The sequence below is a fragment of the Perca fluviatilis genome, chromosome 5, assembly GCF_010015445.1.
Source record: "Perca fluviatilis chromosome 5, GENO_Pfluv_1.0, whole genome shotgun sequence".
Lineage (NCBI taxonomy): Eukaryota > Metazoa > Chordata > Actinopteri > Perciformes > Percidae > Perca > Perca fluviatilis.
Window position 1 is genome coordinate 11,807,370 of NC_053116.1, and position 27,500 is coordinate 11,834,869.

General features: G+C 39.0%; 3 protein-coding genes across 3 annotated transcripts; 2 read left to right on the forward strand and 1 right to left on the reverse strand.

Annotated features, from left to right (window-relative positions):
* Window positions 1-342: 342 nt before the first annotated feature.
* pym1 (PYM homolog 1, exon junction complex associated factor) lies at window positions 343-4,442 on the forward strand. The gene is made up of 3 exons (XM_039800929.1): window positions 343-698; window positions 3,058-3,151; window positions 3,381-4,442. The coding sequence occupies exons 1-3, from the start codon at window positions 620-622 to the stop codon at window positions 3,883-3,885; spliced, it is 678 nt and encodes a 225-aa protein (XP_039656863.1). The 5' UTR covers window positions 343-619; the 3' UTR covers window positions 3,886-4,442.
* Window positions 4,443-5,882: 1,440 nt separating this feature from the next.
* LOC120559303 (matrix metalloproteinase-19-like) lies at window positions 5,883-9,185 on the forward strand. Its single transcript, XM_039800930.1, has 9 exons — window positions 5,883-6,000; window positions 7,017-7,105; window positions 7,258-7,388; window positions 7,491-7,703; window positions 7,862-8,107; window positions 8,196-8,294; window positions 8,421-8,585; window positions 8,705-8,832; window positions 8,915-9,185. The coding sequence occupies exons 1-9, from the start codon at window positions 5,884-5,886 to the stop codon at window positions 9,152-9,154; spliced, it is 1,428 nt and encodes a 475-aa protein (XP_039656864.1). The 5' UTR covers window position 5,883; the 3' UTR covers window positions 9,155-9,185.
* A 1,595-nt stretch (window positions 9,186-10,780) lies between these two features.
* LOC120559301 (transmembrane protein 198-like) lies at window positions 10,781-17,848 on the reverse strand. Its single transcript, XM_039800928.1, has 5 exons — window positions 17,586-17,848; window positions 15,593-15,898; window positions 11,444-12,019; window positions 11,193-11,320; window positions 10,781-11,013 (listed from the first exon to the last, which is right to left on the reverse strand). The coding sequence occupies exons 2-5, from the start codon at window positions 15,750-15,752 to the stop codon at window positions 10,864-10,866; spliced, it is 1,014 nt and encodes a 337-aa protein (XP_039656862.1). The 5' UTR covers window positions 15,753-15,898; window positions 17,586-17,848; the 3' UTR covers window positions 10,781-10,863.
* Between the last annotated feature and the right edge of the window lie 9,652 nt (window positions 17,849-27,500).

Sequence of the window (27,500 nt, forward strand, 5' to 3'; positions counted from 1 at the left end):
GCAATATAAAATAAACGTATTATTGTTATTATTATTATTATTTGCAAAGCTGGAATCATGCATTATTTATTATAAGCTCTCTCTATGTTTTGTGTGCACAAATCTTAATTTGTATGTATACATGTAATGAATATAAAAAGTACAATATTTTCCTCTTAAATGTAGTGGGATAGAAGTGGAAAGTAGCATGAAGAGTAAAGGCTTAAGTAAAGTCCAAGTACCCTTAAATTTGTAGTTGAGTATAGAACTTGAATAAATATACTCAGTCACATTCCACTTTAACAAGCTGTAACATCAATACCCGTTGACTGTACAAAGCTGGCAACCTATAATCCACGTCGTCATTTCCGAAGTTGAAGAAAAGGGTTCGCACGGTTTGGCTTCCCTTACCGCCCGATTATATACACACGCACGCACACACACACACATACACAATTCAGCGATCATTGGTTAGCATTAGCTGTCGTGCGCTTCGTCTTCACTGTAATAACCGTCTGCAGAAGCTGCCATGACAGCTCTCATCTCGAGGGAAGCAAGAGTTGAAAAAGTTGCATTTCGCTGCCGTGTGGTATCAAAGTGAGCGAGGGGACGTTTTGGTGGACACCGCAAAGCTAGGTGAATGTCTAACGTTACCGACCGACCGAGTGAGGGGAGCGGAGCAACCAAAATGGCAACCCCCTATGTCACAGATGAATCTGGTAAGGCTGCTGCATGTGCCAGACCTTTGTCTGCCTAAAACAAAGCGATCTTCGTTTAACAAAGCGACTACAATCAAGTATTTCTTTCTAACTGTGGTATTGATGGTCAACAATAACATGTTGAACGACGTTTTTGATTCAGATCTTTTGTTTTGCAGCTAGCTAATGCTAAACGGCTAACATGATACTACCCACTCTTTCACTTCATTAAGTTACTGATGTAGCTTTATTTAGAGTTTTAAGTGGTTTAATTAGCTACATTACCCTTTTGCGTAAACCTGTTGCCACATTAGCTAGCAAACATTAGCTATTTAACTACTGTAAAGTTACCGGGTATTTGTGCTGTAATTGTGAGTTCAGAATCAGATTTATTACCAAGCAAATGTACAGTAACGTTAGCTGTAAGATACGTTTAGAATGTTGTAACACCCGCCTGTATTAATTAGGACCAAGTTAGAGTAGCTATATATGATTTTTATATCATGATATCGATTGAGAAACAGTTAATGGATAAAATAACCAGACATAAATGATTCAAGGTAAAGGACTATATAATGATACTTAATTACATTTATGCATATCAGGGCTGGGCAATATTGAGAAAATCAAATATCACGATATTTTTGACCAAATACCTCGATACTGCAACGATATTGTAGTGTTGACTATTTGTGCTTTCACAAAATATTTACACAAAGGCAAATAATAGACAGTCTGGTAAGTTCAGAAAATGACATACCTTTACTTTAATGCAGCCTTTAAAACCAGGAAAAGACAACACTTATGCTATATTACGATATCCACGTTATCTAGTCTCATGTCACAATATCAATATAATATCGATATATTGCCCAGCTCTAGCATAGGTTATATAAAACTTCGAAATGTCCCAAAGCAGTCCTGCTTATTGGTCGCAATATTGCCTAAAATGGTCCAACACAGTGGTTCCCAACCTTTTTTGCCTTAAGACCCCTTAAAATGAGCTAGTATTTATTTACATGCACACCTTTGTCACATGTCATCAGTGGTGAGCAGTGATTTTCTCTTATTTTGTTGATTTGGATTGTCTAGAGGACTGAAGAGGTCTCAAGCTATTGAGAATGTCACAAGAAAAAAAGCAAAGACATAAAAAAAAAAAAACAAGTAGAATTTGTGTAACAAAAATAGTTTTTTTTGTTTCCTATCTTCAGTCATCTCATAATCCCTCAGATTTATCTTGTGACCACTCGGAGGGGTTCGACCCCAAGGTGGGAACCACTGGTCTAAAATACCGAGACATATTGAAGGGATAGCTACCACGGTATGTATAGTATCACAGTAGACGGTTGACATTGTCTCATGATGTACTGTATATCGTCACCCTCACTATGTAAATATATTGCAATAATCAAAGTCATATAATGTTCTTATCCGTATATTTACCAGCTGCAATAAACAAAGCATAGTTCCTGTGCCCACATGTGTCTTAATGGTTTTGATAACTTGTGTGTCTGTGTGTGAGAGAGAGTTTGTTTGTTCGCTCGCAGGGGAATGGAGGTTAACACACACACACACACACACACACACACACACACACACACACACACACACACACACACACGGTAAACAGCGAACAGCTTTCCAAACTAGTGATGGGTGGATGAAGCCTCATATAGCTTTGGGGGTTTTAAACTTCACAGGCACAGTGACACCTGGTGGTTTGAAAAACTTACAGCAGCCCTTCAACACTAAGGCCATTTATTTATAAAGTCTATTATAGTGTTTATATGAAGTGCTGCAGTGACTGTGCATATTATTGTTCAATATGTTACAGTAAATTAGTTGATAAATGCATTGTCCGAAAAGCCTAGCCTACATATAAAATATTTCTGTTGACATGAATTATTAATGCACCATATTGGTGCAGATGTTCCTATAGTTATGATTATGTCTTTAGTGTACTTGGTCATATGTTTAATTGACCAGAAATTCCCTGTCTTGCTAACAAAACATTTATAAAGGTCATCCCTCAAATAGCAATAACATGTCCCCTATTGAGTGTGCAATTCCAGCTAATATTTAACAATGCAGATTTGGGGTAATTTGGAGTTAAAAAAAAAAAAAAAAGACTACATTAATGTAGGCAAAAGGCTATTTTTCATCTGTAGTCCTTGGACAGAAAAAAAACATACGACAGAGCAGTAATGAAAGGAGTAGAGAATGCAGTTTTGACAAACCTCCAAAGGGTTCGAGTGAGCGCTGAGATATTTTCTTGGCCCTGAGCCCGCAGCTGACATAAAGGTCTGCTGGCTCCAAAAAATGCACTTTTATTCATGCAAATATACCAGCACTCTAAAATGGTGTACCTGTTACTCTTCAGGGAAATACATTGCTGCCACTCAGCGACCTGATGGAACATGGAGGAAGCCGAGGCGGGTGAAGGATGGTTATACCCCCCAGGAAGAAGTGCCGGTGTAAGTGGCGTTATTTCCCTACAGTTGTACACCGAATGTGTAAATCCTAATGTTATTGAGAAAATGGCGGGGGATGGCAACAAGTAGGGATGCTCTGATTAGAATTTTTACTGAAGTTAGAATGGGCCCATATTTGTTAGAAATTAGTTTAATATTTCTTGAGCAAAGAGTCATTTTCATCCCCTCACCTCAGTTTTTAATCCGGTGTTTCTGTTCCTTGCTGTTTCAGCTACGAAAACAAGTTTGTGAAGTTTTTCAAGAGCAAACCTGACCTGCCACCTGGGATGAACCCGTCTGAGGGAGCTCTGACAAAGCAGCAGCAAAAGATCCCCGGCTGTGGCGACAGTGAGACAGCCGGTCTCTCAAAGTCCGCCAAACGCAACATGAAACGCAAAGAAAAACGGAAACATCAGCAGCACCAGGACGGCGACGTTGATGCGGATGTGGACTCGGTGAGCGACGCTGTCGAGAACGTGTCCATTTCAGACAGCGCAGAGTCTTCAAACAAGACGAAGGCGCCGGTTTCTGTCCCGTCTCCCAATGATTTGTCGGCAGAAGCAGCCGAAAAGGCCAAGAAGATCAAAAACCTGAAAAAGAAGCTGCGGCAAGTTGAGGAATTGCAGCAGAAGGTGGACTCAGGGGAAATAACAGAGCCAACAAAGGATCAGTTGGAAAAGCTGGGTCGGGTTAAGATCTTACAAGATGAGTTACAGCAGCTCGAACGTGACTCTTGAAGCAATAAAGAAAAGGCAGAAGAGTTGAACAGACTACACATACAAACTACATATTCCAAGACAGGGAAGGGACCCTTGCAGCTTTGTGATCATGGCTTCCATTAAACATATTCTACCTATTTGATATTCATGATGAACTCTGGAAGTGAACACAGTCCCTGCGCCTTTCAAACAGATCATGACAGAAAGTCCACGTAGCAGGCACCACATCAAAACTGACCGGCCTCTTTTCTAGATTCAGATCTCCAGATAACAATATGACTCCTGCTCGTACACACTTATCGGCCAGGCCACTCATTTATAAATATCTTTTAAAGACATTGTGAATTGTTTTGTGCGTGTCTGTCCTTTCCATTTTGTACCTTTTCGTCACAACGGGTATTACTCGCGTATAAAATATTTTCTGTTTAAGAGAATACAGTTTGTTGACTTGTCTGCTCTAAAAATTAACCCATTTTTTTGTCAGTGATCGGATGGCCTCTTGTAGTCGCACTGATGTTGAGCCGCTGTCTATACAGTCATTACATTAATTAAAACTACATGCTGCATAAAATGTTTATCTCATATTGGTTATTAGTAGTGGAGTGAACAATTACTCTGCGAGTTTCCTGAATGGAACAGAAATTATTTTGGCAGGAAAAACATGGTGTCATGGGATGTTTTGGAAACAAGTTATACACTTGGTGATATTCTATATTTTTCCTATTGTCAACAAATCCCATTTAAAAAAAACAATAAATAAATAAATAAAAATAAAAAATTAGTTGTTTCTACTGACAAGTATTGTCTCTGTAGCCAAAGTGTATTCCTCTGTGCCATAGAGCTCCATTGTTAAAACAAAAAAAACTTAAAAATACAATAAAATGCATCAATGAGCCACACTGTTGCACCTGTTGACACGTTCCTTTATTATGATGAACATGGACACTAGTTACTGTGAGTTGATCCCACATACATGTACACCGCCCTGCTTCCGTAAATACTCACTAGACCCAGGGGTCATCAATAACAATCAATTGTTAGGTTTAAGTTGGCTGAAGAGAAGGGATATGCCTGAACCTAGGGCAGGAACACCCCTTAATGACAAATAAGGGGTTGTCCAGTGTTAGTGGCATTAAAATCGAACCAGTGGTTAAATTTAGAAACTAATTGTTTTAAGCATGTCTGAGTCTTGTTCCCATCTGTCCACTCATGTTTTATGAGCTGTTTCTCACAGCGTTAGAGCAGAGAAATGAGGCGTTCTCTTGTTTCCATTCAGAGGACGATTTGTAGCGATGGTTACATGGGGGCGTCATTGTTTTTTCTTGAATGGGCTCCTACATTGTGAACAATATAATTAGCTGTTGTCTCAAGGAGGAAGTGCGGTTAGTTGTTTTCCTCACACAGCTGTAACCACAAAGTGAAAAATGTTAAGATTTATGTGGAATATTGTACATGTTTCACCAACATAACGCAGTATTTCTGGTACATCTCTTGCACTTTCACGTCATCTGAAAAATAATTTGCCTACAAAGTATAATTAAATATCAAGAAAGTGGGATTTTCTTTCACCAGAATGACATAACTGGTTACAAGTCATCACCTTTAGTAGATGGTGTGCGAGTTAATACTTAATTTATTTGCTTCCTTTGACGTAAACAAAATGACTCAGAAGTTATTCTTAAACTCTTCGAGACAAATGGCTCTAAATGATGGTGCAAGAAGGCGTGATCATGCTGGTGGTGTCTGAAATATGTTTGGGTTTTTGTCATCCACACATCACATTCCTCGTAAAGGTTTATTATGTGGCTTTGAGGCAGGTCCTGAACAGACACTTGATGGTATAAAAACTGAATCCCTAAACTAAAACACCAGCTTCAGCTCTGCCACAGGGAGGACTAATACTCAGAGGATGGGTGGGAGATGGATGTAGATGGAAGGAACTGCAGTCTTCAGCGATGCTTAGAGAGACCCAAAACTTGTTTGTTATCAGTTGAAAAGTTATTATTTGACAGTGTAATGGGAAAAGACCCAAACTGGAAAATGGAATATAGGCTGGGCTTAATGTTGCTTCTTGTTCTGCTGACACCAGCTTCATCCGTTGCCCTGAGCAGAGAAGAATTTTCAGAAGCGGTGGTAAGAAAATGCAGAACATGTTGAGATGCTGAAACATAAATTTACTGAGAATTTAAACCTACAAAATTGCAGCAACAAAAAAAAGAACTCTGGTTAAGTATTTCTTGGAAGCCGTACTTAAACATCCATTATTTTGAGTCTTTGACCTGAATATTTTTCACAGTTTAAAGCTGCCTAGTAATATGGAAGAGGATTAGGGCCACATGTAAAAAAAAATGTATTTGAGTTCTGAGTTTAAAGTCCGAAATTCTGACTTTTTTTTTCAGAACACAGACTTTTTTCTCAGAACTCAAAACATTTTTTCACATATGGTCCCAATCCTCTTCCGTATAGTAACACTGATTGTGATTATCGAATATTATTCAAACTAAATTGTGCAATCTGAATTAACTCCATACTGCAGTGAATTCAGTTTCAGTTGTCAAACATATTGTATACAAATCGTCTTTCATTTGGATGGTTCAAATCGATTAAAACTACCTTGGGATGATTTTGGCATGACGTACTTATCAGGGAGTTAAGTAAATGTTCACCAACCATTTACTCTGATAATATCAATGCTGCCCAGGTAGTTAGCGTTTCATTCAGGGAAAAAAACAATATCCCTGTGATAGTACTGGTTGACAAAAGTCTTTCTTACATGTATGCACCACATTAAGTTGACATAAGTTACTTTTCTGATTATGATTTTACAAACAAAACACATAATAATAAAAAAATGTTGCATTACTGTAGATTTAACTACCTAGCATCGTCATATAAAGTAGTCAAAGTACTGCTTACTTGTAAAAAACATGAAATAATGATGAAATAATATGTAATATGTAATAGTAATATGACAGGAAACAGTCTGCTTAGTGAGTAAATTGTGATGCTAAAACGTGGTCCTTTTCTTAAAAGTAAAATGTTGAATGCTGGACTTGGAGTATTTGTTTAGTATGGTATTGGTACTTTTATGTAAGTAAATGACCTGAATACTTCTTCCACCACTTTTACAATTAGTGCTCTTTCTTTAGGTGTATTTAAGGCAGTATGACTATCTGCACATCCCACTGGACAGTAAAGGCCAAAACCATCCACCTGAGGAGATAGCGGAAGCCCTAAGGTGACCATATTTCATCCATTTGAACTATTTGTAAAGGTAGTTTAACATGTTTCTATCCCTCTGTTTTAGTTTTTTGACCTTTACCCCAGGTTTGTTTGTTTATTTGAACCAGTACAAATGTCATATCTTTTTGTCTCTTCTTTGTATATCAGAATCTTTCAGAAAGTGACAAACCTGCAAATATCAGGAAAACTAGATTCAGCCACTCTGGCGATGATGAACAAACCTCGATGTGGCATACAGGACTCTTTCAATAACAAATCTCTTAAATATCGAGTCCTGGGTGGGTAACTGCATTCATAGTACATATCCGATACTAATTGTTACTGTAGCATTGTCTGATAAATGCATGTAAAATGTCACCTCATGTTTCCTAATTGAACAGGTTACTGGCGCAAGAAGATGCTGACCTACCGCATCTATAATTACACCCCTGACTTGGGTCAGGGAAAGACCCGTTTGGCAATCCAGAGCGCTTTCAAGTACTGGAGCGATGTGTCACCTTTAAAGTTCAAGGAGCTGCAGCAAGGAAGAGCAGACATCAAAATCTCCTTTCACAGAAAAGACAAGACGTGTCCAGTTCCCTTCGACGGACGAGGTATGAGCAACTTTCTTAAAATGTTTCAAAACTTGACAATCTCTGAATGAAACCGTGGAAAGTTTTCTGATCTCGGTGCTTTCACACATGTTGAATTGGAAAACCTTTGATATAAGATGCCTCTTGATTAAAACAATGAGTTCTTGCTTTATCTTAAGGTCATGTTTTGGCCCACGCTGATGCCCCCGAGTCAGGCATTGTGCATTTCGACAACGATGAAGTGTGGACAGAGGGGAAGAGCTCCGGCTCCAACCTGAGGATTGTTGCAGCCCACGAGATTGGCCACGCTCTCGGCCTGGGCCACTCACAACACTACAGCGCACTTATGGGACCTGTTTACAACGGATACCGCTCCGACTTCAAACTACATCCAGACGACATCCAAGGGATCCAGGCTTTATACGGTAAAGTCAGAATAGAGTCATAGTGTCAGGGTGTGTGTGTGATTGTTAAAGTACAACTTATGCTATATGCAGTGTTGTCCTTATTCAGGAAAGCCAGAGAAGGCTCCTCCATCCAGAAATCCAAGTCATTTATTGCCAGGAGTTATTCCAGATCCTTGCAAGGCCTCTGTGGATGCAGTAATGTTGGGTATAGAAACTCTGATGCTGCACACTGCACAAAGAAAATAGCCTCTGTATTTTGATATTTAAACAGTAATTTGGGATTTGTACCTACTTACAGCTGTATGTTTTCTCCTGCATTGTGTCCCTGCAGGTCCTTTGCGTAAGACATATGTCTTCAGTGGTCAGTATGTGTGGACATTGTCCAGCTCTGGCTACAACACTCCCATCTTAATCTCTGCACTGTGGAAGGAACTGCCAGGGAGCCTCAATGCAGCTGTTCACTCTCAGCGGACCAGCAAGTCCTATTTTCTGAAAGGTGGATTCATTTCATAGTTTCTCACAAGGGTATGATGTACGATGCTGGCATGATTTTTAACATTTTTAAAATGCAGTGTTTAAAGAATGCATTTCTTCTCTTCACATGTTCTTTCACAGAAGACAAAGTATGGAGATACACTGGCTTTAAACTTGACCAAGGCTTCCCCAAACGCTTGGCCAATATCCCGGCTGATATTGACTCAGCCTTGTACTTCAATAAGAACAAACAACTTGTCTTTTTCAAAGTAAGTGCAAAACACAATATTTCCTTCTATCTGTTTGGAGAGTTTTTGTTGAATGTCTCGTTCATTTTCTGGGTTATTTCAGGGCTCTGGATACTGGCAGTGGGATGAAATAGGTACGACAGACTTCAGTTCATATCCCAAACCTATTGGAAAACTCTTCCACGGGGCCCCTAGCAACCCTAATGCTGCAATCACATGGACAAACGGACATATATACTTATTTAAAGGCACCCAGTACTGGCGTGTAAACCAGAACCACCGAGCAGTGGAGAAGGCCTACCCTCTGAACACGGCCACGCACTGGATGCAGTGTGACGACTGAGCCACCAGAGGCCACCGGGGATTCAACACAACCTTCGTCCTGCACAATGATTCAGTATAAGAGTTGTGAGCAATGCTTATTTATTTGATCCTTGAATCCCTTTATTATTTAAAAAGTAGCTATTGACATGCATGAAATTGAATAAGACAAACTAAGACTTTATGATATGACTAAAAATAAAGCATCTACAGTATGTAATATTCCTGAAAAAAAAACATAACTGCAGAGACGCTAATAGGCTCTTTTCTCAGCAATTTAAACCGTTACAGTGGGAAAAGCACAGGTGCTACTAATAACATTATGGCTCCTCACACACGCACACATGCACGAGCGCGCGCGCACACACACACATACACACACACACACACACACACACACACACACACACACACACACACACACACACACACACACACACACACACACACACACACACACACATACTGTTCTCCTGTTGTACCTGTTAGTGTGAAACAAGTCACACCTTTGTCATTCTTTTTTTTTTTTTGCAGTTGTCAAATCTTAAAATTATGGATGCCGAAGTCATGACCCAGCCTACTCTGCCTCTGATTGGCTAGTACTCGTTGCGTTGGTTGGTTAGGTTTAGGCACGTGGAGAGATTTGTTAGGGTAATCCAATCAGAGGCAGAATAGGGTGGGTCATGCCTTCGCCATACCGGGAAAATAAATATTGCTAGCTTATGACGGTTAATGTTAGCCAATGTTTGTAAACTGTAAATCTGTATTGCTGAGCAACTGCCTTTACTTACTCTTCTCTACTTTTGCTAAATGTTTTTTAGCATTTAGCATTATTATACCATAATTGCCAGTGAATTATTACCGGGCATTTACAGTATATAAGACAATATTTCAAAAACAGTACAATCAAACTCTCTTATTCCTGTCACATCCGTGATTTATTGGTTTATTGTCAAACATTCCCCATTTTTCTGATGTATATCCTTAATTTAATTGCATATGTTGGTATGAATTCATTGTCATTACATAACTGATACTTGAACTTCAAAAGAATTACAATCCAATCTAATCTAGAAACGTGCTACATAATGTCATGGTTTTGAATTCCTGTTTGGTAATTCACCATTTTGTTCAATTGTTTATACTTCTTCCCCACTCACCTGTTCTCTATTCCCTCATTAGCTCCCTTACCAGTCACTTCCACTAGGCCTCTGCCAGATTGTCTTTGTGCTTAATTTCTTAGCTTTCCAGCGTTATGTTTATAGTTCGATAATTTTTTGACCCAGTTTTGTCTCAGCCTGCCAACCCTTTTTGCTGTTGTCTGCCTGGATTGTTTGCATCCTTGTTAAGTAAAGACTCTTTGCTTCTACCTCTGCCTCCTGAGTCGTGCTTTTGGGTTCTTTTTGTCTCAGAACTGCGTGTGACAACATAGTATTTTGAGAATAAAAGATTATTATGCCATCCTGTGAAAAGGATGTGTGACACAAAGTATCTGTGAGATAAACTGCTGAAAGGAAGTGATGATCACGAGTCTGATGACTGTGTATATTGTGTTGTCATCATTCAGGGGATGATCTCCGAGCGTCTCAAATTCCACCGTGTGCATGTTGATGATTAGGATCTGAATAAGCTGGTTAAAGTTAAAATGAACATTCAAGGTACAGTTTAATTATAAGTACATGGTAATGGATCGGATATGTGCAGGTTGCAGATATTTGATGGCGGGTTCCTTCAGACTGTAAAAACAGGGGAGGCAGCAGTCAGAGGCACCATGGAGCCCGTCTCAAAGTCAAAGTCAATCAGAGTATGTGTGATGGTGCTGACGCTGCTGGTGGAGGAGCCCGTTCCCATCTGGCGCTCCTTAAGGCTCTGGAGATAACTCTGAAAGGCAAACAGGAGAAAGACTCATTGTTATTGCACTGACCATCTAGCCTTCTGTCATTTTAAATGATGGTTACTCAAGCAATCAGAGGGAAATAAGAAGATTGATTGTCAGGGCTAGACTCTGCCTCTCTGAAGAAATCAAAGCTGAATGATTCATTTGACTTTCGGCCACTGACCGGCGCCAGGACGTCCCCAGCGTAGCGTTTCAGCGGTGGAGGCCTGCGCCGACGGTGTGGTTGAGGTCTTCTCCTTGACTCTCTATATCTGTGCTTCTTGGAATGTTTCTTCTGTTTTTTGTGTGCAGCTGGAAAGCATCCAAAGGGAAGTAAAAAAAAATTAAGGAAATCATTAGTCTATAACATCACAGACGAGGGTTTTGAGCTCATATTTAACATGAAAACAGCCTTGAATGATTCAGTAAACTCACCTTCTGTGTGTGATACTCCTTTGGCGGTAAACCTCCATTGCACCAACACACCTATCAGACCCATAACAGGCACTATCCCAGTGATCCCCCAGTTAAACCAGCAGAGTGGACGTGGGGCGACTTGACAGAACAAATCATACACCTGATCTGGCAGCATAAACTTCCCCACCAGGTAATCCACACACAGCATCACAGTGGTGGCTCCAAACACAGATGTGTAGATGACGGTGAACAGCTTCTGCCACTGGAGTGTGAAGAGAGCAGTGGCGATGCTGGCAGCCAGGACGACGATGAGAGGCAGCCACACTGGAGTCATGCTGTGAAACTGTCCGATGACCACCAGGATGGCGAGGGAGATCAGGCTCCCCAGCTGCAGGCTGCTGAGGAGGAGTCCCATGGTGGACACCAGCATGGTCATCAGCCCGCAGAGCACACCCACGCCCAGGCCGATCCCTGCCTTTGTCTCTGAGCCCAACTGGGCGTCCAACAGGGGCTCCTTGTGGTACACCAGGAGAACGGCTGCTGAGCCAAACATGAAGCCAGAGAAGAACATGACCATCTTGAAGCAGCGGTATCCTGAAAAGTGGAATAAAAAAAAAAGGTTGGACTTGATTTTAAATACAAGTCCTATCTACTATTCCATGATGTATACAAATCCATACTTAGTGTTTTGCAATTGCTTTGACTGTAACTCTTAATGCAGAGAGCCAAACTGACTTGTTAATTCTTCCTTTTAAAAACAAAATACTGTCCTCACAAACAAAGTGCAAAACACAATCATATGCTCAGCCCTAAAATAAAGCCACAAGTTTTATATTAGCACAAGTTTTGATGCTTATTTTAAAGCGTACTGACCACTGAATCAGTGCAATGCGTTGTTTGCAAGCATTTTATTACAATATTACTTTAGCGTACTGTACTTGAAATATCTAAGGTGTGGTATCACAGAGTCAAGAACAATAACAATTATCATTTTGTCTTGTTTGACTGTGAGTCAGACTCTGGACTGCATATCTATTTACAGTAAAGCAGCATATTCAATATGCTTTCAAAGGTTGTTCTTACTCTTGATCATTTAAAAAAAAAGATTTCTACATAAATTGCACATTTTCCCTTTTTATCTATGAGATTTTACATTGTAAAAGTGTCCTAATCAGAAGGTAAAGTGGAAAAACTTTTTGTTTGGATATTCAAGGGGATATATCACGAAAAACTCACTTTTTCAGTGCTTGTGCACATTCATTTAGGTATCTGGAGTTCCTACAGTACCAACCCACAAACTGTGAAATAAGACAACCCAGTCAGTTTTCTGTGGGCTGCCCAGATCAGAAAACATGGAATTCAATTTCCTTCAGCCTCATTAGACTATACTGCCCCTGATCTCAGTATCTCCACCCACGGCTTGAGAACTGCCTTTGCAAAGGTGCGCCATATTTTTCTCGCAAGACAATCAGAGCAAACTAGCCTTTTCAGAAGTGGGGCTTAAAGAGACAGGCACTAAAACAGAGTGTTATTATTAAACAGCTATATTCAGACGGACATTATGAGAAAAATAATGTTTTTTTTTTTTACTTTAAAGCATGTAAACATGTTTTAGTAACCCAGCATACAAGTATTAACCTGAAAATGAGCATTATAGGTCTCCTCTAAAAAAGTTACAATTTTGTAGCATAAATCCTAAACACATATAGTATAAACAAACATACAGTTGCATACCGGCACTACTATAGTACTTTCACTGGTTTCTTGCTTGAAACCAGCTTTTGACTGAAATCTTAAAAGACCATGCTGATGTCAATGGGTCACACATTGCTGACATTCATTTTATAAGTGAATTTGTTCCAGTTTTCATGTCCAGCTCCAACATCTGTCATTAACATTTTTTATGTGAGAAATAGCAGTTCTCAGAGCTCTGAAAACCGACAGTACTGCCTTTGGCTGCGCTACTGTAGCTTCTGCTTATTTTCAAATGATTAATTATTTACAGTCATAAAATTCCTTGCATCACTGTGAGACTTACTGGAAACCCAGACTTTGGCAGCATGTGTGTTTGCATAATGTCACATGTTTTAGGTCTATAGGACACACTTCTCCTAATCACGCTCTCAGTTTGTGTCTATTGGATTTGTGTCCAAATATTTGCTTAGTGTAAACAGAGACAGAAGTAAAGTTAAACTCTTTTGCCTCATAATGCTTTTTTTCCCCTTTCTTCGGGTAAATCTCCCTCAAAGCATTACTATTAAACATACAGCTCTACAAACTGCTGTTACCTGGAATGTAGAAGGTCTTTGTAAAAATGCAACATCGCTGTCAGAACTAACATGAGCTTGTGTCAGGTGTAACGCTGTGAAACCACTGAGATGTCAAACAGTGCAACAGGTGGCACTTCATTAATGCTGCCTGTGTCAAATTCAGAGAGAGGACAGAGGGCTACCCATCTGCCTCCTCCAGCTTTGTGCTTATCCACCCTAAAACCCTGACAGCTTTCAGACACCTGCCAGTGTGGGTTTAAGCCATCAGGTGAGCTAATAAAACATTTAGAGTATGAGACAAGTGACAGCGGGCAGAGATGTATAGTAACAAAGTAGAACTCCTTCACTACTGTACTTAAGTATTAAAAGGCTGTATCTATACTCTACTGCAGTATTATTTTTTTCTCCTACTTCCACTTTTGGTACATATTTTCAATGAGTTTAATACTTTTACTCCGATAAATTTTTTATGTGCTGCATCGTTACTCGTTACAATTATAAAAATGTTACGAATCATTCCAAACCCACATTCTCACTGCCAGAGCGGTAGATGGCTCTGTCACCAGGTCTGATGAAGCTGGCTCATCACTGAGCGAATCAAGCGATCAATCTGTCTTATAAGAAGGCCGCGCGTGCTCCCGTTCTGCCTTTCGCTCTGCTGCCTGCCTGCATTGAGAACACTTGAGCTTTGTTAGTTTGTTTCGAGATGGAAGAACCAGAAACACCACCTTCAACACCTTCAACTTGGAGTGATGGTGGCGGTGAGGGTGAGGAAGGACACCACCCCTGGCCCTACTTAGAGTCCATGTTTTCATTTGAAGTGCCTACTCTGCCTCCCAAAAGATTGCGAAATAATGGCCTTCAAAAATTCACCGTTGGATTTGAAGAAACATAAGTTACAAATATAATACACAAATGGCACACCAGCTTAAGCTATCAGTAAGTGCTACTAGCTACCCGCGGTTTACCCGTGTTGTACATTCCTGTCCTTGTACCGCTGCTACAGCCAAAGGAATTGTGAGTGTCCTTTGGGCTAAACATTTGAAATAATATAAACAATATGATATTCAAACTTTTGACTGCTTTCTTTAATAATTACATAACACAATACTTCTACTTTTACTTTCAGTACTTGAGTAGTACATTTTAAAATAAACTACTTGCAATACTTAAGTACAAAAAATGTTGAATACTTTAGTACTTCTACTTAAGTGTGGTGCTTAAAGAGCACTTCAACTTCTACTCAAGTCACTTTTTTGATAGAGCACTTGTATTTTTACTCAAGTCTGGGTCTCTAGTACTTTATACACGTCTGCAGAAGGGACATGTTGAACTCAGGGGCGGAGCCAGTCGTTGTAAACATCCGGGGCTCGGCCCAAACCTAGGGGGGAGGGGGGCAAAGGGGCATGCTCCATTTACAGCAGCGATAGGAACTAATTTTCCAGCTATCTATTTGATAATAGAAAGCCTAACAATCTCTACATCGCTTGGGAAAAAACATGATAATTGCAACAAGGAAAAGAATCATCCTGTAAAGCCGACATCCTATTTTATACCAAATTGTTCCCCAACTGTCTTCATCATTCTGAAACCAGAACACAAGAAATGAGAATTACTCATTTTTTCTTATGCCACCTAAAAAGAGGCAAACATTCATACTATTTTTAAGTTACATAACATAGGTAGGGAAGGATTTTGACATAAACAGCATTACTAATCTTTAAACAAAGGCAATCATTTCCAAGTAATAGCACTTTATTTTAAAAACCTAAAAGATTCAGGGCTTTTGAGAAATCATTCAGGGATGGAGCCCCAGAAGCCACCCCGTTGCTCCGCCCCTGGTTGAACTTTGTGTAGCCTGTTCTTACCAAAATAATTTGTGTCCATGAATACATACCGAAAAACGTGTAGATGAGGCCGAATGAAATGCAAACAGAGCAGACGATAGATGGGATGACTTCATACTTGATATTAATCTCAAGCGTACAAATGTCCACCTCAGCTAAGCCAGCGCTAGGCTCCTCAGTAACAGAGTAAAAGAGTGACGTGACTGCCATCTTGGAGGATTATTATTACTTCTATTAATGTGTGGTTGGTCTTTGTTCATTGAAGGTGGGAAACCGGAATGTCCTGCATGTGGCGTTCAGGAAAAGAGGAAGCTTGGGAACGAAAAACTTGTACTAAGCTGTTTCCTGTTGTGCACCTGCAAAAAGAGAAGAATGGTTCAGCATTCATGGCAACATAAAATCTGCTTTTTTTTCCCAGTTTATTTTCCTGGCTGCCAACTCGAGAGTTATTCAGTCATGAAGTTGTATGAACACCCTCAGGAGTAATCCTTCAAAATACTACTTATAAACTGTTTGAAGTTGTGATTTAAGTGGATATATGAGACAATATGACCTTTTTCCCATGTACCAGTTTCCTGTCCAGAAACCAGGGAAGGAAGCTGGGGATCCCCTCTGAGTTTAACATCTCTTTTTCCTGGTTCTTTTGTTCAAGAACAGGATACAGATGAGGATATGGCCTTGTGGCTTGATGCCATTGCCATACAGGTTTGTTGTTCTGAGCATGTGGTTAGATACTCTGTAAACAGATCCCACTCCATTCAGTCTTCTTTTTGCACTGTTTTGCATTTTTTTTGCACTGTTTCGTTATGTATCTTATGTTTCGTACATGTATTTTTATTTCATTTGAGCTAAAGAAGAATTTCTGTCGTTCTTGACGGATGTTAAAGTTTTTCTTATCTTATCTTACTGAACAATATAACAAAAACAAAACAGCTCAACGATAACACAAGATATTCTACTAATAAAGAAAAGTAAGTGGTGGTATAAGTACTCAGATATTTTACTTAAATAAAACTAGTAATACTTTAGTATAGAAATACTCTGTACTGTTATACTGTTACAAGTAAAAGTCTTGCATTTCAAATGTATTATTTACGTACTAAAGTATTAGCATCAACATTCTCTTTAAGCACCAAAAGTTAGAATACCAATTATGCAGAATGGCTCATTTCAACCCTAACCCTATTGAATTTTACATTTTGTTGCATTACTTTAATGTTACAGCTGGTGAATCATTTTAAATAATGTAAATACTGCTATCCCTGTGGATCAATAAAGTCATATCTTATTTTAATCTAACGATATCTCATTTGCTGATTATATTTTGTATTTTTTATCTGCATCCGCAAATTAACTAGTTTCCAAAGTTATAAAATATGTGAATAAATATACTAAATTTGCCTCTCGTAGTGGAATAGAAGTTTGAAGTAGCAGGAAATGGAAATACGTGTAAGGTACAAGTATACCTCAAAATTCCGAAGTACAAATTACTTTTCACCACTGGTAACAGGTTTACATCACTTATAAAATGAAATAAATCAATACGAACAATACATTTTTTTAACTGAAGACTAAGAATCTAACTGTGTAAATGTGTGAATCCCGATTTGTGTTGGTTCACAGTACAGCTGTCTTGCTACAGTGTTGAATACTGTAAGGACCTTATCAGCTGCTCAGGCAGATCTCACGGTCAGCAAATGGAATTAGAGGAGCTTTAGCAGGTGAGCGATCCTCTTGTCTGTTTATCTCGACGCTGTGTCCTCTCATAAAGGAGAGTGTGAAACACAAACACTTTCTAAAATACAAATGACTGACTGCTCTTTGGAGGATGAAAAACTACTGAAATAATTCCATTTTTATTGGTATGATATGCTTTTGTGAAATCCCACTTCATGAACATTTTTTATTTCTTTTTTCTCTTTTATTCTTTCTGCAATAAGTGACTGTCAATATCTACAAGATCAAGAACACAATGTGTAATAAAAACAGATACATCTCTAAAATAAGAGCATGACATGAAGAAGTAATATTTCAGTGGCCTACCTGGGATTAGGCATCTCTCTTCACAGAGTAAATGTGAGCTTCAACAGAGAAACAAAAAGTATCTTCAGTGGTAGTTTGTCATGTTCCAGTAAGTCCGTCAGGGAGCGAGCTGTCAGGAGTCTGTGTTGTTCCCTCTGTGAACTGCAGGCGGCCGACCTGTGCTCATGTGAACAGCTGACGCCTGGCTCTGAGAGGGAGACCATCTGCTCCCAGCGACAGTATAGGCGGCTGCTGCCAAGTCCAAGGCCGAGCCAGCTGAGAGTCCAAGCTCTCGCTGCCCATGATCCTACTGGAGCCTCCACTTTGTCTCTGCATCATCACGTCACAGCCTTTTTTGCTCCATGGCACTTTGAATTAAGGTTAAAGTTGGCTTGGGGTAAAAGGGATACTGGACTGTTTCGATGCCTAAAATGTCTTTTCTTCTGGGACTTTTCTAAAGAATCTCATTTAATCCCATTTGTTATTGGACGGAAACTGTTTTCATGGTTTTAGGGGTCTAGGGTCGTCTAATGGATTGTCATGAAATTTGCATGTTTGGCCTTTTCAACCATTTATGACCTACAAAAATAAATTTAAAAAAATTATTATTTATATCATACTTTGTCTGATGCCATGTAGAAAATTGTAGCTTATCAACCTTTGTGCATTTAATCAAATACTGTATTAAGTGAGGTACTTCTACATAACTTGAGTATTTCCAATTTATGCAACTTTATACAGTACCTCCACTCCACAACATCTCAGAGACAAATATTGTACTTTTTACTCCACTACATTTGTCTGACAGCTTTAGTTACTTTTCAGATGATAATTTGTCATACCCTTCCTTATGTAATATGATGCATTGCTGTAGACTAAACTACCCAACAGTCTATAAAGGAGTTAAAATGAGCACAATCGTGAACATCTAGAGCAGTAAAACGCAACCCATTAATGCAGCACTAATACAACAGGACAATTTTTCTACATGACAAGTACTTATACTTTTGATACTTTAAGTACATTTTAATGATAATACAAAGCCTACTTTGAATACAGGACTTTTACTTGTAGATGTAGTGGAGTATTTTTACATTGTGGTATTAGTACTTTTATTAAAGTAAATTATCTGAGTAAATCTTCATCCATAACCATCAGCATATTAGCGCTGTCAGTCATTGTGCGCATGTTGGCATACTAAAGTTAGCATTTAGCACAAAGCACCACTGTGCAACAAAACATAATTACCGGTAGTCACCAAATATCAAGCAGGGGAGTGCAAAGCAACAAGGGAAACAATCTGGCAGGAAATGAGTAGAAATGGGCCGGTTATATACTGCAGGGCTGATGACAGAAAATGGACACAGGTCAGCAGGTGAATGAGAGAGCATGACTGGGACAGGGGGGTCTGAGGGCATCTGGTGGATGGAAGAGGAAACGCAGGGGGCTGGGGAAGTGACAATGTGAATGAGTTGTTGATTACAGTGTGAAACTACTGTTTTACAAGTGAAAGTCCTGCATTCAAAATCGCACTAAATACAAAAGTGCTAGCATGAAAATATACTTCAAGCTTTAGTGAGTAACTTGTTTATAACAATGAAGCCATTGCCAAATGAGTTGATACAAAACTAAATAAGACTATCAGCTCCACACAACTCTCTCTGGATTTCTCAATATGGCTTTGTTTACAAAATGGTGTTGTCCGGCGACTTTCACGCGCAGAAGCTCGAGTGAAGATAATTACCTCTTCTGAAGAGTCCATCATGCTTTTTTTAATCCTCCGTGTCCTCCTTGGATACAAGTACCTGTGTGGAGGAGGAGCGGGGGTGGTGCGCGATCACGTAAGGCTTGTATCTTGTGGATGCAACGACAGTGTTGTTGTCATTACTTAGAATTCCTCATGGGGGAGACAGAAACTACGCACTATAGCTTTCAAGTACCGGAAATAAAAATGACTCATTATGCAGAATATTATAATAGTGCTGCTGCAATAATGTGTACATCACTTTAATGTGTCAGCTGGTAAATGTGGGTTGAATTGTATTTAACTTACATACTGCTGGGTAGCTTAACTTATAATAATATATCACCATTTATTAGTTGATTTAAATTGTATATGAAAATCTGAATCTGCAATGTAAAAAGTACAATATTTAATTATTAATAGATATATTTGAGTAAATGTACTTATTCTCATCAGCACTGGTGACACCATTAGCTATGGTCATATCAGACCATGTAAAGTTGTAGTAGCATAATGCCCAAGCATACTCATTTGTACCAGCATGCATTTAATTGATTATAGACCAAACTTCTCTATTATAGACTAATGCGTGTTGTGATATTTTTTCAGAAGTCTCATTTAAACACTCAATCAAGAGTGAGATGCACTTGGAAGTATACACAGTTCATTACAGTATATTTATATTTAAGGCAGATAAGCTAAACTCCTATTTATACAGAAACCAAAAGTCTCTGTCTATATGCAGAGTGATAGAATATGTGTGTTTTCAGCAGAGCATGAAAACAACAGGGGTGGGGGTTGGGGGATAGTAATAATGAGAGCAGAGATCGTCATAACTGCAGGGGCACTGAGCTGCAATTGACAGAGCCGGTGAAATGGCGCTGTCTGGAAGAATTACGCTCCACCAACCAAAGACAGTACCAGCTTGTAGTCCTTTCATCAGTCACATATGTTCTTCTATTGTCTACTTCAATAGATCAAAGGGGAGTTGTGCTTTTTAAAAGTTAAGAGGTCCGGTAAAATATAACAAAAAGTACTTTGTGAGAAATATTGGAGGAGTGATTTGATTAATTTATTCTGTCGGTTAGTTAGTCCAACACTTTAGTCCAGACTGAAATTATTATTAACTATTACATTGATATATACCATGTCATTGGTGACCCCTTGACGTGGTTGATATTTGTGATTTTGAAAAAAACGTCTTAACAACTGTTGGATAAATTGTCATGAAAGTTAGTTCAGACATTCATGTTCCCCTCATGATGAATTGGAATCACGTGCCATCATGAGGTCAACATTTTAATTTGTCCAATACAGGTATGACCAAATACCTGCAAAACTAATGCCATTCCCATCAGTCTCATACACATACATACAGTACAGCCTCACCGAGCTGCTAGCATGGCTGTGGACTCTTGTTTGCATATCACAAGCTTGAATAATTGTATTCATCTTTTGCAGCGAAGTGACTCTTATTTTATTGTGTTGTTTCTCTATTGAGCTAAAATCAGAAGCAATGTGTAGCTTTCCTAAATGATTGACGTAGTGGAGAGTGGAGGCGATAATAAAATAGCTTATCTTGTTGTTATAGGCCACTTCTCTGTATCTACTATCCACATTTCTCTATTTATTAGAAACCAAAAAAACTCCCCTCTGGGAACATATAATATAAAGTATACATTGAGCCTATAAACACATCAACATACGGTTGATAATCGATTCATGAGACATTTCTGTGTACAATTCTTTATGACGTTTTTGATTGCAGAGCAGAAAGTATTGATCGCTATGCACCATGAAATGTGTTTTTCACCTGAATGGCTTACAGAACCATTAAAGGGAGATTGTATTGCTTCAGTCAGAGAGAATAAATTAAGTTTGATGATTTAGATGTCTCCCCCTAGATTGTTGGCATCTAACTGCATGTGCTGAAATGAAACACACAGACATGTTCTTATGCCTTATAGAAAATAAATAGACCCATCGTTTTGCATTGCGGTAACATGGCAGGATGCTGACCAGTAAAACATGTCCTACTGTGGCCCACTTTTGACATTTGTATGAAATATGTATGACGGGTTGTTCCTGAAAATAGGAAAGAAATTCAAATGTTACAGAAAAATGTTACTTATTTTATTCCAGCACTCTAAATGTTCCCTACTTTCCATGTCAGGTTTGCTTAGAATACATTTATATCATATGAATCATTCTGAAATGTTTGCACTTTTATTAGAAACGACAATACAGATGTTCAATTCGTGATCTTTACAAGAATTACAACACAATTCTTTAGACATTTTATATAACACTTAAAAGGTAGATACACTACATATTCAAACACACAGCTTTTACACAGTGGTGACAGTATAGAGATAGTCAGTCTTAGTAACACAGAGGAAGTATGCATGAACACTGTCGCAAGATAATCAATCTATTGGTCGCAGTAATTACTATTCAAGGAGCACTTCCATTTTCCTCTGATTCATATATATGCAGCAGTAACATATAGAATACATACTGTACATACAATAGTACAGGCAATTAGATTGAATTGTGGAAACACCTCTTTTTTCTGACCATCTCAACCTGTTTTAATCAAAACGGTTCTCATACATGCTTATTTTATATCTCACACAGTTTGGGTTTTCTGCACACTTGATACTTTTAATGACTCTTAATGTAACATCTTAGATAATAATATTGACTGAAAACCAAACATGCAGTGAGGCCTCGGGGAAGTTCAAAGTACACTGATAAAAACTAATCAATATAAAACTATTTGCCTTGATGAAAGCTTTGCACATCAACTGAAGCATACTGTACATTCGCATGTGTTTTATGAAGGACCCACATATTTATGCTCCAACCACATTTATAAATTAATACAAATCCTCTGACATCCTTAAAATGCCTGGATCACACTATTCTCGATTGAGATATGACTGTATTTAATGTACTGTATGTACATTGTGGCAACAAGTGGCAACAAACATTCAGCTCAGAGCAATGGTGAAGAAGTAGGCTACTCAGATATTTCCCTTAAAGGGGAACTCGAATCTGTTTAAAGGTCATAGAGAAAAAAGCTGTATAAAGTCATTTGTGGCACCAGAGCGAGCTGTGTGAAGTTTGATAAATTGCCTCAAGTAGTGTCACTCTTCAGTTCTGCAGCAAAGATTCTGATCCTGCTTTTTAATGAACTGTCTATTGTGAGTCTGTTGTGAGTATGACCAAAAATCGATCTATTGCAAGATGTTTTGACTAGTGCTGTCAATTAAACGCGTTATTAACGACATTAACGCAAACCCATTTGAACGGCGTCAATTTGTTAATCGCAAGATTAACGTCCTTTTGGGCCTAGCAAACTTTGTAGTTTTTTTCACATGCTGTTGCAACAACTAGTAACGTTAGAAAAAATACAACACCACACTGGATCTAGCTAGACCGGAAACAAAACAGGCACTCCGCACACACTTGTTTGGGCTTGCGAGCCAGCCAAAGAGTAGTAGGCTAACGTTACGTTTTGAGTGGATGGCGAGTGCGAGATGCCGAAATGGATGCCAATAAGGTTCTGAATGGAAAGTTTACTTTTAAAAAGTTGCCAAATGGTTCCATTGACAAGAGCAAAGTGTTCTGTGTTTAGTCGTTGTGAACTGAGCTATCATCGCGCGCCGTCCAGTAATGGTAGCACTTGGTGACGAGCACACAGCTGATGCGAATTCTCCGCCCCCTCGTCAAAGCCAGGCGACAAAAGCACAAAGCAAGCCGATCCACTTTTCCATGTTGATAAGAGCATTAAAATGAGAAAAAATAATGTGACAAAAAGAAATCAAGGGACATTTAGAATAGATAAAAATGTGCGATTAATTGCGATTAATTGCGAGTTAACTATGACATTAATGCGATTAATCACGATTAAATATTTTAATCGTTTGACAGCAATATCTTTGACACAAGCGGCTTTAATGTTCCAGTTGAAACGATTATTCAAGCAATGACATAACGTCTCAGTGGGTCCTATAAACTCATGTAGGTTTTTCTGGAAAGTTTGTATCTAAATAAAACTGACATAATCAAAAAGCACAGCTCAGACATGTCGACTGTTTTTTTTTTTATGGTACCCTCGTGATGGGCTGAAATATACTGTAAACGTCAGTGAACAGACTCCAAGGAGGTTTGCACGAACAAACACAGACTCACTCAACTCCTGCATATGTGCACATGAACATTTACAGCTGCACACATCTTCTCCACTATCACTTCAATCTATGGCACAGGATAAAAGCTTGGGTCGTCTCATAGCAACCTCTCCTTAACCTTCACATTGCAGGAGGTCTCTGATGCTAATTACCCCCTCATTCTAAATGACTGCATATAAAAGGTTTGGCAGGGTAGAAAAAAACTCAATACATCAGGAAGTACAAATGCTTTATTGTTTCAGTGTATGTGGTATTGAGTTGAGGAGACTCCCTTTAGGATTTAAGCCTGGATGGTGGGTGTTTGATGAGGAGCATTAGCTCATACTATAAGTCATAAATGTACTGTATGTGGAGGGTTTTGTGATGCTTGCGTTAACTCACCGAGAGTGAAAAAAGGAGGATTTGCTATTCCAACAATTGTTGGTGAATAAACTCACATGGACAAAGTGTTTTGTGTCACACATTACTACGTCTGCAGTATGTTCATACTGGCAAAAAGATTTTAAAGAAAGAAGCATTCTTAAAAATGGCAACATTCGTACTAAAATGAGTGTGGTGCTGATGGGCAACACTGTCACACAATTCGACCTGCAGTAAAAATGGTGGAGCTATTGATGGCTGGAAGAGGTTCACTCATTCACTACTCCCCAGTTTACATTTAGCTTTAAGTTGAAATTCCGTACACTTAGGAATCACCACAATGTCATGTTATTGTTCTCTGATGTACAATGTTTATTTTTGCATCTACTGTATAAGATACACAGCATTGTATCGTGGGATTGTTGGCTGAACGCAGTGTTCATCTAATATATCTTTCTTTTGTGCCATTGTGGGAATTTTTGAGGGCCGACAGTAAATATAATGACAGAGTTACATCACCATCAGCACACAACAGAATTAAAATCCCAAAGCCACCATGTTGGATGCTCTTTATTACCTTGGGTGTGTCTTAATTGTCAATAAAATCACAAACAGGTGAGGGGATCCCTGTCATACACCAGGGCTGATTCTCAGTTATCTTATTTGATAGCTCCTCGCTCGAACCCGAAGTTCTTCTAGCCCTCCTTCGTGAAGGCCGTCATTCCTGCCCAGAGGGGCGCGGATCGAAGATCAAGGAGCGAGGACCGAGGATCGAGGATCAAGGATCAAGGAGGGATCTCTGAGGAGCTATGAGCGAAGATACAGAGAGCAGCCTTCCTGGAAGCTATGCAGCTAAAAGCCGTTGCTAAATCTGCCCATACAGCTGACGTATTCGTGTGACGCATCAAAGGAAAAAACATCTTATCCCTCTAAAAACCCATTTGCTCGCTTCCTCTCTTCTCGCATGATTTCCTCGGGAAAGCAAGTGAAGAAACTGCGGATGCAATTTAAGATAACTGAGATTCAGCCCTTTACTTCGTGAGTTCAAAGGCCCCCTATGGTCACAGCCACATAGGTGTTATCAATTGTTCAGGCTGATTAAATCGCAGCTGCAACACCAGTGGCTGCAAGAAAGCTAACAGGGGAGTGAGGGAGGTGTCAATCAAGCACTGTGTAAGCACACCCACAGTCCTGAGAGGACTCAATCAAGCTTGATAAGTAAAAAAAAAACACATGTGGGGCCTTTCAACAACTCTTACTTTGTGAGTGTACATCTTTTGATATTTTAGTTATTCAAATATTAAATATGTATTAGTATAATGAAAAAGGAACATGTTGCAGTTAAATAAGTTATTCAAGAAAACACAATTTTACATTTTTTTTTACAATATTCAAATCTGTGACGCTCAATCTTTCTCCTGATCAATCATTCATTCATGCATGCATTCATTCAATCATTCATTTCTAGGCCTTTTCCACAGACAAGGCATTTTGACCTGTCACAGTAAGAAAAGCACATATTTTTCAAGTAATTAAATGAATGGTCGCTGAATTCCATTTAGCTCCTTTGATTTCTGGTTCCCGGTATATGCTGGCTCAATGTCAGTGGGACACTTGAAGACAACAGAGCCATCGTTAGTGTTATTAGTAACACTTGTGCTCCAACTATAGCAAGTTTCACACCAGAAATGGAACACGACACAAGTCATAAATCCTGCTGAGAGAACGGCCTACCATGGATTCACGTGGTGTCGAAATAATCTGAAAAATTAGTTCCTGACTGGGAAAATTCACGTGAACACCCCCTCAACTCAGAACAACAACTGGAAAAGTTAGATTTGTTTGTTTTTAAAGATTTGATTTAGTTATGGTTTTGTTCACTGGTTGACTCCCCTGTGCTTTTTTTAACAAATCAATGAGAGAAAAAGACAAGCTTTTCACACTTTTAAAGGAATATTTAGTAAAAAGAAAAATTCATATTCCACAGATTAACACCTGCTTCTATGTTAACCTTGGCTTTGAGAGTACTGAAATAAGATATTAGATGTGGTTTAACCATCTCCTGCCTCCCTGCTTTGTGCCTGCTCTGTTTGATTTTACTGAAGGAGCCTTAAGATTAAACAGATTCATTCAAACACGTAAGGATTAATGGACAGAAAATAATAAACAGTCTCTCAACGCAGCATAACAAACTCCCTGAAACAACTCGAAACACTCTGGCTACCCTTTCATTATTTGTGAGAGCTCTTGACACATGCAGTGGATACATTATTCAAAAAGAAGAACAGCTCTTTTGTTCTATTAAATTCTATTATCAAATAGGATTCAAACATATTATACCAGCTGTTACTTATCGTATGATTTATGTGTGGTGTATCTGCTCTTTGAGATTCATCTGTGATTCACATTCAGTAGTTTTAATTTCTCAAAGACAGATATCTCAATGATCTCAGGCTATGTTTTTCTTGCATCAGATGTGTTTTAAGATAGTTATCAAAGATGAAAATGTAGCCAAATATGAAAATTATTATAAATATCATACCGTAAAAACGTTGGAAAATTTTTTTCTCACTGATAATGATTGAACGGCTTGATTAAGGTAAAAGTAGCAATACCACACGATACAAATAATGTAAGTAAAATGTTCATTAGGTGGCAGGATGGCCCCTGTCAGTGTCAAATAGACAATTCAGCATAGATTTTGAAGAGCTGACAGAGAGGCGACTGGAAAGTTTCCAAGTTAGTTTAGGGTAACTTACCTGTTTTGCCAGCTCTCGAGAGTTTGTTCCTGAGACAGAAACAGGTCTCAAACTAATTTTAAGATTTTCTCCTGAGTTGTGTGTCTGAAAAATGGCATTTTAGTGTCAAAATGTTTGGGAGGCCTAAAGGTTAGAGAAGCGAGCTTGTGACCGGGAGGTCGTCGGTTCAATCCCCAGACCAACAGGATAAAATCTGGATGTGGAAAGTGAAAGAGCAGCTCTTGTCCCTCCCTCATTACCACCACTGAGGTTCCCTTGAGCATGGCCCTTAACTCCATGGGCTCCAGTGGAGCTGCTCAGTGGCCAGCAGATCAGTCAGTGGTTGTATTGGGCAGCTTCCAGGTATGAATGTGTAACTGTGTGAATGTGATCAGGGTTTTCTTGCAAAAGAGAGGCTTCCTCTCAGTGAACCTTCCCTGAATAAATAAAGGTCAAAATAAAAAAAAATGAGTCCAATATTTACTTTGGTGAATATAGGGCGAAAGAATCGGCCATGATCTGAGCTTATGTTCGCTTCTTCCATCGGAATCAATACACTCAGAACCTGCCGCTAGTCTTCTATAGAGGCGTGGCAGTGGTGAAACCCACATGACACAGATACAGGAATTACTCTGAGTTGGGGATTCACGGTTCTAGAACTCTAGTCTCTGGCTTCACTTTTCTGACCAGTAAGCTCCATCTATTATTTTTTGCAGTCTATGGTCTGGACATTTGAGTTTAGGTTCCTACCAAATTTAAAGCACCAAACCAAAGGAAGGTGTTAGGACTTTCTTTAAAGGAAGTTTTCTGATGGAAGTCCTGAGAAAACATATTGAATTTTGAACAAATTGTAGGACTGAAATAAACATCAGTAAAGAATAATACTCAGCAAGCACAA

Bases quoted from the DNA above. Each gene is read 5' to 3' on its own strand.
- LOC120559303 (XM_039800930.1), top strand. From the start codon at position 5,884: ATGGGAAAAGACCCAAACTGGAAAATGGAATATAGGCTGGGCTTAATG. The intron at 7,704-7,861 runs GTATGAGCAACT...CTTTATCTTAAG, and splicing joins AGTTCCCTTCGACGGACGAG to GTCATGTTTTGGCCCACGCT. The intron at 8,586-8,704 runs GTGGATTCATTT...GTTCTTTCACAG, and splicing joins CAAGTCCTATTTTCTGAAAG to AAGACAAAGTATGGAGATAC.
- pym1 (XM_039800929.1), top strand. From the start codon at position 620: ATGTCTAACGTTACCGACCGACCGAGTGAGGGGAGCGGAGCAACCAAA. The intron at 699-3,057 runs GTAAGGCTGCTG...GTTACTCTTCAG, and splicing joins CTATGTCACAGATGAATCTG to GGAAATACATTGCTGCCACT. The intron at 3,152-3,380 runs GTAAGTGGCGTT...TTGCTGTTTCAG, and splicing joins CCCCAGGAAGAAGTGCCGGT to CTACGAAAACAAGTTTGTGA.
- LOC120559301 (XM_039800928.1), bottom strand. From the start codon at position 15,752: ATGGCAGTCACGTCACTCTTTTACTCTGTTACTGAGGAGCCTAGCGCT. The intron at 12,020-15,592 runs GTATGTATTCAT...TCCACTTTTCAG, and splicing joins CCTCATCTACACGTTTTTCG to GATACCGCTGCTTCAAGATG. The intron at 11,321-11,443 runs GTGAGTTTACTG...GATGCTTTCCAG, and splicing joins AGGAGTATCACACACAGAAG to CTGCACACAAAAAACAGAAG.